The sequence below is a fragment of the Ceratotherium simum genome, chromosome 23, assembly GCF_057802395.1.
Source record: "Ceratotherium simum simum isolate JZ-2026a chromosome 23, ASM5780239v1, whole genome shotgun sequence".
NCBI lineage: Eukaryota > Metazoa > Chordata > Mammalia > Perissodactyla > Rhinocerotidae > Ceratotherium > Ceratotherium simum.
Window position 1 is genome coordinate 43,367,201 of NC_141922.1, and position 15,921 is coordinate 43,383,121.

The 15,921-nt window shown below is 39.2% G+C and overlaps 1 protein-coding gene across 2 annotated transcripts in view; it reads right to left on the bottom strand.

The window, feature by feature from the left end:
- Nucleotides 1–12,875, bottom strand: part of INTS8 (integrator complex subunit 8) — a 52,992-nt gene extending 40,117 nt beyond the window's left edge. Inside the window, exons 1-8 of one of the 2 annotated variants that reach the window (XM_004431178.3) lie at nt 12,608–12,874; nt 11,166–11,340; nt 9,146–9,286; nt 8,752–8,823; nt 7,994–8,045; nt 6,887–7,069; nt 3,777–3,884; nt 1,217–1,372 (exon numbers count right to left, since the gene is read on the bottom strand). In XM_004431178.3, coding sequence (XP_004431235.1) covers nt 1,217–1,372; nt 3,777–3,884; nt 6,887–7,069; nt 7,994–8,045; nt 8,752–8,823; nt 9,146–9,286; nt 11,166–11,340; nt 12,608–12,737 — 1,017 coding nt within the window. In that variant the 5' untranslated portion in view covers nt 12,738–12,874. Of the gene's footprint in view, nt 1–1,216; nt 1,373–3,776; nt 3,885–6,886; nt 7,070–7,993; nt 8,046–8,751; nt 8,824–9,145; nt 9,287–11,165; nt 11,341–12,607 lie in introns of both variants that reach the window. The other variant, XM_087447640.1, reaches the window with a different exon arrangement.
- Nucleotides 12,876–15,921: the final 3,046 nt, after the last annotated feature.

Below are 15,921 nucleotides of genomic sequence, written 5' to 3' on the forward strand. Positions count from 1 at the left end.
ATACTCCTGCACACATAACTGAAGTGATAAATTTCAGAGTTGCAACGAAATCGCTATTTTCCTCTTCCTAGCTATCCATTATACACTACTTTCTAATTCACACATTTTGGCACTTTATTATATTCACAGTAACATGTGCCAACCTATGAGTAATATTTCTAAGGTCTTGTCTGCACAGGTCTTACCACTCCAGTAAGCTTCTTAAAGATTCTGTACCTTACCACAATTGATGCCCACCTTCCATAAGCCTGTACTGGGGATATGTAACTGAAAGATCTCTAGGCCTTAATAAATTCGTCTACACCTGTAATCCATCTTTAAGAAAGTTTAATTTTCCTCCCTAGGGCAGAGCAGAATTTGAAAAAAATGACCAGACACAGGGAGAGGAAATACTATCCACTTTCTTTTTCTGTTTTCTGTGAAAAAAATAAACTCTAGTTGAGAAGAGTGAACTAAAAAGCTGGGCTAAAAGCCCATTTGGAGACACAATACTAAAGGTATACTATAGCTTTATTATGTCATGACTCCTCTTTTGAATTAAATAACATGAAGGCACTGTTCACTTTCTACTGTGAAGGCTTTCCGATGAAGATTTTAAAAGTACAAATTCTAATTTCCAGGGATTTCAATTAAAAACTATATACCCAGAGGGGACAATAAAAATCTCATCAGACTCATTTCAGCCCTTTTCATGAGTAAAATTGAAACTATAACTAGGCTCTCTTGCAAAGTGGGCTCTGTGACAGACCATCCAAGCCTACCGCTCTGCTCACTTTCTCCCTCAGTCTCAATATCTGTAGTGGCCAGTGAGGCCGGGCTAGAGGGCCACACTTTCAAATCAGACAGAAGACTTTTAGGCTCCATAAAAATAAAGGTTCTCTACTTGTAATTTTTAAAGTTAAAAGTTCTGCTTACAGAGTTTCTTGCAGAATTTACTTAAAATGGACAAACTGTACCTTCAAGAAAGGATAATATCAATAACAATGAGTCAACATCTCTATAGTGCTTTGCCTTAGAGTTTATAAATTGTAACTTCTCACTTGATTCTCACAAGAAGCTTATGAAATGGGGTAATTACTACCAACATTTTATCAGCCAAGCTGACAGTCTGACTTGCTCCAAATCACACAACTAGTGGTGCAAGGATCTGATCTCAGTTCTGTCTGGCTTCCAAATCTTTTCAACTACACTACTGCGTCCCCATCACACATCTTACCTGATAGTTGCCAGATCTCAAACAAATATGGACTTGACTATATGGAGTCAATTGTTGAGATGTACTATCAGAGGAAGGTACAAGAACATCACATGCTTGACAATAGCCAGCTAACCGCTTCTCGTCTATGGTACAATGAAGAGATAATGAACCTATCTGTAAAGTAAGAGGTATATATCATTATCCACCAACGTACTAGAAACAATAGTCTAGCACCCACTTATTGCATTTTAATAGTACAAGAAAACGCTAATGGAAAATTCAGGGCTGGGAGAACCATAAAAAATGAAAAGATAAAGGCTTAGAGCCGGGATCAGTAAACTATTGCTCACGGGCCAAATCCAGCCTGTGGCCTGTTTTTGTACAGCGCTTGAGCTAAGAATGATTCTTACAGCTACAAAGCTAAAAAAACACAACAAATAAGAATATGCAACAGAAACTCTATATGGCCCACAAAGCCTAAAATACTATCTGGCCCTTTAGAAAAAAGTTTGCAGACTCCTGATTTAGGGTTTTCAGGCCATTATACACAAGGCAGACATTATCACTCTAAGTAGGTGTAACAATTAAGACAGTGAGTAACAGGGGCTGGCCCCGTGGCTTAGCGGTTAAGTGCACGCGCTCCATTACTGGTAGCCTGGGTTCGGATCCAGGCGCACACCAACGCACCGCTTGTCCAGCCATGCTGAGGCGGCGTCCCACATACAGCAACTAGCAGGATATGCAACTACAACATGCAACTATCTACTGGGGCTTTGGGGAGAAAAAGGGGAAAAAAAAAGGAGGAGGATTGGCAATGGATGTTAGCTCAGGGCCGGTCTTCCTCACACACACAAAAAGACATTGAGTAACAAAGAGTGAACACTGCTAAAAACAGGCTTAAGGGCCAGCCCTGGTGGCCTAGTGGTTAAGTTCGGTATGCTCTGCTTTAGTGGCCTGGGTTTGGTTCTCAGGTGCAGATCTATACCACTTATCTATCAGCGGCCATGCTGTGACCGGCTCAGACACAAAATAGAGGAAGATTAGCAAGAGATTTTAGCTCAGGGCAAATCTTCCTCAGCAAAAAAATGCTTAAAATATTTAAAAATACATACACTTAGCAGAGATTTAAAGGGGGGAGAGCAAAGAAAACTCAACCTTCACTCAATTGGAAAGAATAGGAATGCTCTACCAAAACAGAAGAATTTTTTAAAAGACACATTTAAAAAATTAGTTTTAAATTACTAATACCTGAAATACCATAAAATTAGACATCTGATCAGCTCCCCAGGTAAAGTAAAATGGGGATTCCCAATGGGTTTAGAATAGATTTAAAGTAAATCTCTAGTGCATTTAATCAATTTCTCTGGTGAGGAAAGGAAAGATTGAAGTGGGAATTTTTCTAGGCACCAGGTACACAAAAACCTAGTGATACTGAACCATAGAAAGAAAAATGCAAATGATAAAGACACAAAAAAGTTTATCCTTACTAGGAATCAAGGAAATGCAAATTTTTCAAAGATACTATATTTCACCCATCAAATTAGCAACTTAAAAAAAAAAAAACTCACTGATGATTGGAGCACCCTGAGAGAAATGTACCTGGAAAGCAATTTGGTTTAGTATATCACAGCCTTTAAAAAATAACCATTGACATGGTAATTCTACTTGTAGGACTTTAACTTGAAAGTATCTAAAATTCAAACAAAAATTTATGCTTGGAGATACAAATACTGCAGCTTTATAATACATAAAAACAGTAAACAACCTAAATGCCCAAACATTAGGGATATGAAATCACAGAACATCTATATAATAGAATACATTCAAAATGTCTATTCAAAGATTTAAGAAAGATACAAGATAGTATATATAGTATGAGCTTAACTATATAAAAACATACAGAAAGAATAAAAACTGGAAGAAAATAAGCGAAAATGGCAAAAGGGGTTATTTCCAGGCAGTAGTAGCATGGATTTTTAAAAATGTCTTCAGTACTTTTTTGGTTTTTTTTATTTTTATTTTTTTCGTGAGGAGATCAGCCCTGTGCTAACATCCGCCAATCCTCCTCTTTTTGCTGAGGAAGACTGGCCCTGGGCTAACATCTGTGCCCATCCTCCTCCACTTTATATGGGACGCCGCCACAGCATGGCTTGCCAAAGCAGTACGTCGGTGCGCGCCCGGGATCCGAACCAGCGAACCCCGGGCCGCCGCAGCAGAGCGCGCGCACCCAACCGCTTGCGCCACCGGGCCGGCCCCCCAATCCTCCTCTTTTTGCTGAGGAAGACTGGCCCTGGGCTAACATCTGTGCCCATCTTCCTCCACTTTATATGGGACGCCGCCACAGCATGGCCTGACAAGCAGTGCATCAGTGCGTACCCAGGATCCGAAGCCGGGCTGCCAGCAGCGGAGCGCGCACTTAACCACTACGCCACAGCCAGACCTCTTCAGTACTTTTTTGAACTTCCCCAAGTTACTACAACAAACACTTATTGTTTTTTTTAGCATGAGAAAAATTAAAGCCAAAAAATATACAAATGTTTTAAAGGACTGTTTATGGGCCTGTTATAACTGTACTTACCTCTGCAATTAGTTCTTTGGTTCTAAAAAATTTTTCTCTGGCATTTTCATAGACAGCCGAATTTGTAGAGCCTTGCTGGAAGTATGCTGCACCCAAATCATAACACACCTAAAATGGTAATGAATACCAATTTGCTTAGTAATTTTTCATCAACATTTTTAAGAGCTGACAAAATTAAAAATTATCTTTATCTCAGCAAAACACAGGTACACGTATAGGAAAAAAACATTGCAATAAGCATTGAAACAATGGATGTTCTTAGTCACAAGCAACAGAAACCACTCTGACTTATTTAAGCAGAAAATATTTACTGATAAGATTTCAGGTGGACTAGAGAATTATTGGGAAGGCCAAAGAATCAGGCGTGAAAAACAAAGAGGCAGCAGAGGCAAGCAGCCAGCACGACAGCCAAAACTGGTCTAGTGAGACACCACTGCAGCCATCTCAACCCTGGACTCCACAGCTCGCATCACCTGCAGCCTCCAGCACTAGACACTGGGAGCAGCAGCTACCCTCTTGCCAGGGCTGCCCCAGGAAACTAGACTTCATTGTCACTGCTGCTGCTCTTCAGCATCACAATGGATTCTCTACCATTCTCACTTCACTGACTTACTAGCTCCTGATTCACAATCTAAACTAAATGTATCTGTCTGTCACACCTGTGTGACATGCTTGCCCTCAAGCTGGATAAAGCTGGATAACACTAGTATTAGGAGTTTCCTGTTGTATTATAGAAGCAGGCTTTGCCTCCCCCCAAGTCTCAGAAGGCAGGGAGTTCTTCTAACATAGAAGATGGGACCAGATACGTGGGGAGTCTCTCCAAAGCAGGGTGGGAGCAAATGTCTACTGTAGCAAAATATTGAGAAATTTGAATTACTGACTATAAAATTAGTACATTTCCAGTTGTCTTTTTCTAATAAAATTTATATATATTTCTAAGAACTTTCTTAAATTGATGCCTACATTCACCAAATGCAGAACTCAAAGACTCAGATTGTTTAGTTCAACTGGGCCATTTTACAGACAAGAATACTAAGGCCCAGAAAGTGACACATCTACTTAAAAGCATATAACCAAGTACTGGCAGAGACCAAGCTTGAACCCAGATCCCTAGGCTACTAATATCCTGTCAAGTTTATTCTACACATGGCTGACAGATCAGTCTTCTTGATCTGACTTTCTTAAAAAGTCTTCAAGTTATTCCCCCAAGTAAGAGAAAGTTCAAATCCCTTGGCCTGATCTTCAAGGATCTCGGAAGCTGGACTAACCTCTCTCCAAACCTCTCTACTCTCCTCTATTTCTTTCACACCAGTCTCCTCAATTCCCCATCCATATCAGATCCTAGAAATGAACTTCCTTCCACAGCCTTTATTTTCATTTACACCCAATCAACCTCAGCCAACAGATACTTATTCCTCCACCAAACTCCTAAGCTATAATAGTCTCTGGTACTCACTATGCAACTACTCTTTACTGACATGCATTACAGATCAACAAATCAAAATTAATTCTTCTTAGCCTCTAGAACACTGCTTTGCACTATTTGGTCCACACTAAACATTTGGCTGATTTTCATTTTAGAAAGTCTCCTTCCACCTGGGGTAAAGGGGTGCTAAAGTTAAAAAAAAAAAGTATATATATATATAGAGAGAGAGAGAGATTTATACACATCACATGCACACACAAACATACACACACATACATTTATAGTTACATATAATTCCCCTCTCCAGGCAAAGAGAGAGTACAAGATAGCAAAAAGGTATTTTCCAGTATTACTATACTGACTGACTAGCCATGAAAACAAGTTTAATTTCTATAGTTAAGAGGTGGTCAATAGGTTAAAAAAAAAAAACAAAAAAAAACCTGATCACGAAGCTGCCCTGAAGGACAGTAATACTTTTGGTTTTACTGAGAAAAAATTTAAAGATTTTTTTGAGTCAGATAAATTTTAAGTAACATACAGAATGCACTTTAAATATTAACATGCCAGGAAATGAGTATTACTACTAATTTGCCATTAAAAAACAGGAATTATGACTCAGCTATATAATTAAAGGAATACTTGATGAAGTTTACCTGGCTCATCTAGGTGTTTCATAAGAGCTGCGTTTTGTTCTTCAGGTTATATCATCCATATTGTGAAAACCAGAACTGTTACCAACAACTTTTAAACAGACTCTCAGCCATTATAAGATACGACAGTACCAGAAACCCTCCCATATACAAGTTTTCATTGATGATTTAGAAACGTTACCAACTGTCAATGCCTCATTACTCCTACTGTAACCTCCATCTCATTAGGTCTTGAAAGAATGATTACCTTCAACTCTGGAGCCAGCTAACTTGAAAAGGCACCTCCCCACACCCTGTCACAGCTACTTCTCCCCCTTTCAGGAATGGTGACTAAAGAGGTCATGCCAACTCACAACGAAGCAAAGAGAATATACAACGTAAAAGGCGCTATCCTAGTGGCCCTTTTTCAGCAATCATCGAATACTTGAAAATTTCTGTTATACTCAAGGTTCTGTGCTAGAAAGGGAGGAAGATGCAAAATACATATTAAAATAGTAAGAAGAAGAAAAAAAAGACCTCAAAGAGTTTACAATCCAGCAGGGATACAGAAGATATGAATACACAAAGTAATATCTAACAACAAACATCAACTAAAAGCTGTCAAAGGAACTAAGGCCCAGAGTTACAGAAAGTAAGATCCCTGACAAACTAGTTATTTTCTCTAGGGGCCTACATTTTTCAAAGTCTCGCACAATGTTAATTCCTTTTTGATCTGATTAGATTTATAATGATCTGAATGAACTATAAATCAGTTACATACTCACAGCATTCTCAGTATTTAAACTCTGTCTCCTAAATACAACTGGGAAACTATTTCAGAGACGAGATCAAATGAAATTTCCCTTCCATTTTAGAAAAATTTAAAGTGAAGTTTCATAAAATTTACAAATTAAATACAATGCAAAGTTTTAAGCATCTTAAGTCAAAATCAAAGAGACAAAGGCAGAAATAAATTCTAATTAAAAATACTAGAATGATCTCATATAAGATTTTCCAAAAATTTGCCATGCATTGATTAAATATTGAAATAGTACCTGGCACTGCATCTCCTCAGTTTTGATTTTCAATCCAGCAGTAGAACTCTCAGTTTCTCCATTTACCATGCCTGGCTCCATGGCCAACAAATCGAGCGTTCTCATCGTGTGGACATAAAGATCCTTGTTTAATTTAAGGGCTGCTTCTAGTACCAAAATAGAATCAGAAGCTTGTTCTTTTAGCTACAAAAATTCAATAAACAAATTATTAACATACAAAAATGGCAACAACGGACTATATTAACCAAAAGATATTTACAGGATACTTAATAGCTTAGTATACTAAGCTATTAAATTTTTTTTTTAACACAGCAGGAGTGCAATTAAATTTGTTGAAATAAAGTTATTTTAAACTTAAAAAAAATTCTAAGTTCCTATTAAAAATTAGAAAATATAAATTGGAAAAGATTGATATCCTTTTTTCCTACAGAAAAGCTAATGACGAAAAATGCTTTAAAGACTTGTACTGTTCCATTGATTTATTCAAGAAATGTTTATATGCTTCAACGTGCCAGCCATTTTAGTAGGCACTAGATAACAAAAATAAACTGATGCAGGTGTTCTGCCTCCATCTTCAAAATACTACAGCCTATTTGTTTTATATAGATACAGCTTGTTTCTTATCTTCCCTCTCCTCTCCCAGCCCCTGCACTTTACACAGTATCTTTGGTGCATTAAATAAAGAATTCAGAGAGCATTTTTAAATTACGGAAATTTCCACATTTCTACTTTTATATTAACTAGATCAATTCAAAAATAACTGCTGTATTTTTATGACTATAAAAGTAATTTTAAAATATAATACATGTTTATTGTAGAATTTTTACAAAATATAAAATATAAAGCTATCACCTCTAAGAGTGATTTCTCGTATCTGCTGAAGTAACGTGAAATATTCGACAACAGAATTGGTGGTAAAGCACTCTCTCATTAACACTGAAAAGCTGTATAATTTCAAATATTACCAAACTATGTTCTAACAGTAAAAACCTAAATGTCATTTCATCTAGATCTTGCCAACTTTCAAACACCTTAGACTGAAGAAGCACCTAAGCACACACTAAATCTGCCCCACAGATGTTAAAGTGTAGCTGAGGCAATACTCACCACTTTCAAAATATTTTCTGTTAGCTCTTTCTCCTGTTGCATCTGATTCATACTAAAAGAGAAATGATTGAAGAGTACCAAATGTTACTTGAAAGACTGAAAATTCAAAACTTAACAGCATCATTCTTAAAAGTGAAAGTGAATTTAAATAAAAATGTTTGTAATGCTATTTCTAAAATCAATTACAATGATGCTTATTTATTTACCATTATTTTCTCATTTGCTTTGAATAAAAAAAAAAAAAAAACCCCAATTTAAAAGTAAAACTTACTGACAGGAAAAGCTCATCTATATCAATTTAGAAACTATGCTTTCCAGCTCCAAATTTGGGAAAGCTGCTAACTGGAATTTAAGAATTAGGTTTAAAACTCTATATATGATCAAACTTTTCTACTCTAATATTTACATATTCACCTATTTAAAATAATTTTCTCATGTACAAAACAAATATATCTTCTTCAAGTAAATGTAATTCAATGAAAAACTCTTAATACTTTAGAGCAGGTCAGCTAACACTGAAGCTGGAAGACACATTCACAAAGCGCTCCCCTTCTTTCTCACAGCTCTCTGCTCCAGACATCCTGAGCACTACCTGACTCTCTCCCCCTTCTAACTCCTCCAAACCACCCCCAGGCAGCCCTGCTACCCTCCGATTTCTGCTCTTCTCCTTCTGTACCAGGGCTTATTAAACACTTGCAAAATTTTTTTAAAAGTCTGATGAAAAAAGTGCCAAGTAAGGGTCATATCTGCTGACTTACACACTTAACTGAGGAGGTCCAGGTTTTGCCTGTTTGACAGGAAAACTACTTTGAACAATAGTCCTAATTGCCCTGGAGAAAAGACAAGAAAATTGAATACATTATAAACATCGATTCAATTATTTTTTTCAAGTACTCCTTAGAAGATTTGTTTTTTAAACTATCTGAAGTTTTAATTGACATATAATAAAAGCTTTATAAATCATCCACATCTTTATTAGAATGCTTTTCATTTATGCAGTCATAAATTTGCTCCACCATCAGACTCACAGTTTCCCAAATCCTCTGAGAGACCTCTGGAGTATAAGGAGCCCTTAAAAGCACACCCCTGAGAGCCAGAGTGCAATTAAACAGAGGCTGCCCAACGTGTTTTACGTGTATGAAAGAACTTAACCATCTATTGTAGAGAAGTATAGCCATGGCAGTGGTGGGAGGCAGAGTGGCCAGATCCATGTCTACATGCTTTGTCCCAGGAGGAACTTGACTGATGCACAGCAGTTCATTTAGTAGCATATTCAATACTGGAACAGACAAACTTAAAAGGAAGAAGCAAAAGGTACATGTCTGCATGTTAGCTGTATGAGAAGCACAAAATACACAACTCAGTATCTTCACTGAAAATAATTATGTTGTTAAAGGACTAAATCTACAGGGCCATTTTATTAATCTGTCTCAAAGTATATGAAAATATCAAATTTTAAAAGATTTTTAAAACTTTTATTATGAAAACAATTTAAACATATACAAAAGTAGACAGAATTATATAATGAACCCCCACATGCCCATCATCTGGCTTCAACAATTATCAAATGATGCCCAATCTTGTTTCATCTCTACTCACTCACTTCCCTCCTTCCCGTATTATTGTAAAGCAAATTTCCAATATAAATCATCTCTTCCATAAGTATTTCAGAATAGATCTCCCAACAATTAACTCTCAACATATTCACAGTATTAATTTCACATCTAAAAAATTTTCAATTGTTTATCATCATCAAATATCCAATCAGTGTTCAATTTTCCAATTGTATCATATACATCATACTTTCATGTACACATTGCTATCTGTTCATATGCCTTTGGTCTATTAACAGATAGGTTCCCCCTCAGATTAAAGAATACATTTTTTTTTTAATTCTAATATTTAATGCTGGAGAATGGGTGGTGAAAAAAGTGTTTAAATATTACTAGTGAGAGCATAAACTAGTACAACTCTTGGAATGCAATCTGGCAATATGTACCATGTGCCTTACAAATGTTTCTAACACCTAACCCACCAATTCAATAATCTATACTAAGGATATAACTACAAATTCAAATAAAATTTAAGGAGAAAGATAATTAAGATTTATAAAAGTGAAAAACTACAAACTAAATGATTGTCAATGGAGAAACAGTTAATAAATAATCCATACAATGGAATTATCTCCAAAAAATAAAATGGGGAAATGTTTATGATATTCTATTATATGAAAAGAAAAATCAAAACAGTATAAAGGAATCACAACTTTGTTTAAAAATATAGGGAAAAAACAAAAATTACACAAAAATGTTAAAAATACTTCTCTCCCGGGGCTGGCCCGGTGGCTCAAGCGGTTAAGTTCTCGCGACCAGCTGCGGCGGCCTGGGGTTTGCCAGTTCGGATCCCGGGCGCGCACCGAAGCACCGCTTGTCAAGCCATGCTGTGGCGGCATCCCATATAAAGTGGAGGAAGATGGGCATGGATGTTAGCCCAGGGCCAGTCTTCCTCAGCAAAAAAAAAAAGAGGAGGATTGGCAGATGTTAGCTCAGGGCCGATCTTCCTCACAAAGAAAAAAAAAAATACTTCTCTCCCCTCCCCTATTATTTCCCATTTTCTAAATTTTTCCAAATTTTCTATAAAGTATTTCTTTTTAAATTGTGAGGGGAAGGAGATGAAACAAATCATTTTCTAAGCATAGCCTTGAAAGCATTTATTTGTAAACAAATAAACACTGATTCTAATAAGATATTTTACTAGTTTGGGAGATAGTGACTGATTTATGACCAGTAAAACTAACTGAATTATTCAATAGCAAATCATCTATAATATTACAGAACATCCATCATTAACTTTTTTCATTTTCTTCAGATATGTAAAAGTAAAGGGAAACATTTAAAATCGTTTTAAGTGTGAATTTTCTCTACTTACCACATGAAAAAAAACACACTGCCTCATTATTGATAACATCAAGTTTATACTTTAAGAGGTGATTTAAATTCACCTAACATGCAAATACTTTCTTATACCTTTTTAAAAATACTTGCATATTTTACCAAGAATACACAGAAAAATAATCTTCATTTTAAAAACAGATATCATAAGAGCATATACAGAAATGAACCAAGATATCTAAACAGTACTTCAAAATAAATTTCATTTACATCTTACATACCTTTTCTCTAATATGTCTAAGTCCCACTTCAAATGTGCAGCAACTTTAAGAGCAAGCAGTTTTAAAATACGATTTCTCTTGTTATCAGGTGGAGGTTGAACTTGGTTTTGTTCATTAACTGAAGGTTTGGAAGCTTGTTCCAAAAACTGAACTATAAGTTGAACCGGTGCAGGATCTAGGATTTAAAAGAAAATAAATCCTTAAGATTTAAGTTTTAATTATGAAGATGCAAAAGAATTCATTGTATTGGTTTTTGGCCACAAAAGGAATCCAAACAGCCCTGCAGTTATAATGACTGAGGAATACGATTTATAAGAAGTGTGCTTGGGATTAAAGCGGAAGATCAGGAAGGGTGCTAAGGCGGAAGGGATAAGAGAGTCGTGCAGAAGAAAGCACTTTACAGGGAAGAACACAACGGTTACAGATTCCCACTTGAGCCAATTACCAATGTCAATTAGAGAAAACAAATCCAGTCTTTAGGATTACTATTTTAACACTTAATCAGTGGGACCTGCACCAAGTTACCTCTCTGCACCTGTTTCTGTCAATGCAAACTAGAGGATGCCACCACCTACCTCACAGGATTATTATAAAGACAATTACATGAGATAACAGGCAAAGCATTAAGCACAGTGCCTGGCACCCAGGGAGCACTCAACAAATGTTTGTCAAAAGCAACGAATTAAAAAAAATAATACAGGTAGTAAACCGCCCAGGTAAAGTACACTAAGTCCTCGCACAGCAGTCTCCTTCAGTTAAGGCCATCTATTAGACTGAACAAGCCACACCTGGATTCGAACTTGCTCAGCAAAATACATTCTACTCAAACAACTTACCTTTTCAGGCCAGTATCTCTTTCCAGAAATGCCTGGAGTTCTTCCTCCTTCCCTAATAGCATTCATTAATAATCATTATACAATAACCATCTTGCAACTGTACAGCACTTCCTCCTTTCAAAGATTTTCTCATCTTAATTTACGGCCCAACTTTGGGGTACATAATTAAGAGTCAGTAAAATCCCCTCGCTGAGGAACAAAACTGTTAAACAAGAATCTAAGCTATAACTAATCAGCGTCAGGATCAGCACCAGAAGAGCGGATTTCTCCCTAATCGCCCAAATTGGTCACAGCCCGGGATTCTATAGGAGATTCGACCCAGCCTCCCCAACCCAAGCAATCCCAAGACCGCCTCGCAGGTGCTAAAACCCCAAACGGTACGGGGGCGGAGGGAGATGCGCCTTTGTTCTGAGCTTTTCTTTGGCCCCGCACGACCATGCCCCCACACTGGATGTTTAATGCAGGGGAGGGGCCCGGCCAGCGCTCGGCTCCGGGGCGCGCTCCCGGGCCGCAGCTTCGTGGCTGAGAAGGCTCCGGGTCGAGGGAGCCCGGCGGGCACCCCCGGCGCCGCGTCCCGCTCCCCCGGGCGGCAGGCGCCGCGCTTACCTGGGCAGGGCTTGCGCAGATGTTTCTCCAACAGCGACTCCTCCAGCAGGAACTCGAACCAGCAGGTCTGCGGCGGGGTGCAGGGCCGGCTGGAGGTGGCCGCCTCCCGGTCCGCCGCCTCCGCGCTCATCCTGCCCCCGCCGCCGCTACCCCCAGGGGCGCTTCCTGGCTCCAACCTGACACTCGGACGCGGGCCCCAGGCTTCTGATCGGCGGAAAGAGCGGAAGCGAGGCGGAGGTCGGCACGTCCCGGAAACCCACACAACCCAAAATGGCGGCGCGGCCTAGCCGGAGCGGCGGCTCCTGGATCCGCCTCGGTGCGCCGCCGCCGCGCCTCCGGACCAATCGTTGTTCGAGTTGGAGAGAAAGGGCGGGACCAATCCCAAGACCACGCCCCCTCCCGGTTGTCAGGAGAGACGGCCGGGGGAAGCTGGGTCGCGGGTGGGCTCTGCACTTCGCTGGGCGATTCTCAGCTAGAAAATGAAACAGCCTCATCTAGGGTTGCAGCGGGCCTCGATGACTTCGTAAAAGACGGTGAAACTACAGGTTCCAACTGTGACCGAGGAAAACTTTGTCTTCGGTGCTTTCAATTTCTCCGTTTTCATTTCTGAGATTTCCTCCAGCTGGGTCCTCTCCGCGGATGCGCCCCGCTATCTTGGGCACCACGTGCCCGGCCCGTTTCCTTCACGGATGACAGCCTTTCTGCTACTTCTCAGGACTAGTTCTCCATATTTAGCGCCTAATTAATCCTCTAGATATTCCTGCCAGAGGTATTGTTAACCCCATTTTACATTCACCTCCATTCTGTAATGTTCTTGTGTTTCTTGATTAACAATGTAAATTGAAAAAAAGTCTATTCATGGATCGTGCACACCATCTGTATTCAAGAGCGTAAACTCTAGGTGAAGCTACTCTGAACCTTAGTTTTATCATTTGTAAGATAATAATAATGCCTAATCTTAGGGTTGATAAGAGAATTAAAGGCAGAGCTTGAAATAATACAGGTAAATGAGATAATACAAATAAGCTTTTAAAACAGAGTCTGACACCTAGAAACATCTATAAATGTCAGCTAATCTCATCTAGTGCTCTTCGATTTGCAAATTATTTTCATATACCTGATTCTAATTTTCTCCTATAAACAACCTTGTTCTACACCTTTTAACCAATGAAGAAACTAAGATTCCGGAGTCCTCATTTGCCCAAGGTCTCCCACAAACAAGAGGCTGAACCAGGGCTTCTGGTGATCTTTTCACTGTACCCAGACTCTTTCCGACACTGGATAGAGAGGATAAGTTGGATGGCTTATGGTCTTTTCCAGAATGAAGAGGAAAGGCTTTGAAAAGTTTTAGGAAAAGTAAATGGAAATAGCTCCTCCACAAGTGCAAGTAAAGTGAATGCATTGTTACTCTCTTCCTGCACAGCTGTCCTTCTGGGCTCTGCACTTCCCCTCCCTCTCTCCTTCATTTGGTGTTTCCTAGGAGCCTGTTCTTAGACCTCTTCTCACTGTAAAAACCATCCCTGGGCCACCCTCCTCGCTCCTGCAGTTCTCTCTCCTGCGCACACCTATCCTCCACACACTCAGTACCCTCTGGACGTTTCCATTTCGACACCTCAAGGGTGGTGTGTACCCAACATTTTTAACATGAACTACAAACCTGTCCCTTAGCTATTCCCTCTAGATAGAGGGTGGAGACCCAGATCAGATCATCTACCCTGTCATTAGAGTCAGAAATACAGGAGCCTTCCTTTCTCCTCTAAGCTTTTTATGCTTAACTGGTGAATAAAACGTGCCAAATCTTCCACGAAAATAACTATTTAATCTCCCTATTGGTCTTTTATGAATTTAGGCCCTCATGATTTTATTAGTATAATACATGATTCCCAAACTGTGTTCTTTAGAGCCTGAGGGTTTCTTTGGAGCCCCTTTAGAGCAGAAAAAAAGTTCTGTGGTGTGTGTGTATGTGTGTGTGTGTGTCTGAAGGGGTGTGTGCACACAGGGCTCTGGGCTAATCTCCCCCTATTTCAACTATAGCTTGTTTATTTTACATATTGGGTATTAGAAGAACACATTAATCAACAAATGTTTAGAATGGCTACTCTGTGCCAGGCAGATGTTAAGGCTACAATGGTAAATGACAGCAGACATGGTCCTTGTCCTCGTGGAGCTCACAGTGTAATGGGAAAGTCAGTCATTAAATCTGAATCCCAAAGTTGCTGAATCCTGACAAAGAGGAAGCATAGGATGTTACATTCAGCAAGGAGATAACCTAGTTTGGGGAGCAAAGGAACATGGAAGTGATGAGTGTGGAGTGTTCAGCAGAAATCTGTAAAGTGAGTAGAAGTTGCCTAAGGTAAGGAAGGCAGGAAGAGCTGCTGGGGTTCGAGTGTGTTTGGGGGGAAGCATTCAAAGCAGATTTACAGTGTTTGCATAGAGACCTGAGGTAGGAGAAAGCCTGGCATGTTAGAGGAATCAAAATAATTCTAATCCAACCAGACTATGAAGAGAAGGGAGTAGAATGTTGTGGGGAAAAAAAGGGAGGTCGGTAGTGGCTACATTCTCTAAAGCCCATAGGCCATGTTGAGATTTTGGACTTGTTTTTTTCAAGTCCATTAGAGCTGCAATATAGAGAACAGGTTAGGGAAGTGTAAGAGTGAGAATGTTTCAGCAAGTTCCAAAAACAGATAGGAGACCTGTGCACTGGAGCCCCGTGAGATGGGGAGAGAGAAGATGAGGAGGCGTAGAAGGAGAGGAATTAGTTCTGCAGAGCTTGTACATCATGGTGAGGATTTGCAATTTTATTCTGAGAGTAACAGGAAGTCATTGGAAGGCTTTAAGGAGGGGATGACATGGTCAGTTTGATCTTTTAACGGATTACTCTGACTCCTGTGTAGAGAGTGGATTGGAGCATGTTGAGAGTGGGGGTGGGGTTAAGGGGAATTTTTTCCTTCATTTTCTTATTTTTCTTGTTTAATAGGAAAGATCTGAACATGTTTAGATATTGATGGTAGAGAAACAGTAGACGGTGGTTACCAGAGGGGAAGAGGGGAGGGAGGAGGGCAAAAGGGGTGACTGGGCACGTGTGTGGTGATGGATTGTAATTAGTCTTTGGGTGGTGAACATGAAGTAATCTATGCAGAAATTGAAATATAATGATGATACACTTGAAATTTATACAATGTTATAAACCAATGTTACCGCAATAAAAAACAGAAGACCAAAACTGAAACCCAAGCAAAAAAAATCTCAATTGGAAAAAAAAAATCTAGAGAGGGAAAAGTTGAAGACAGAATTGCGAGGAGATGATCTCTGAA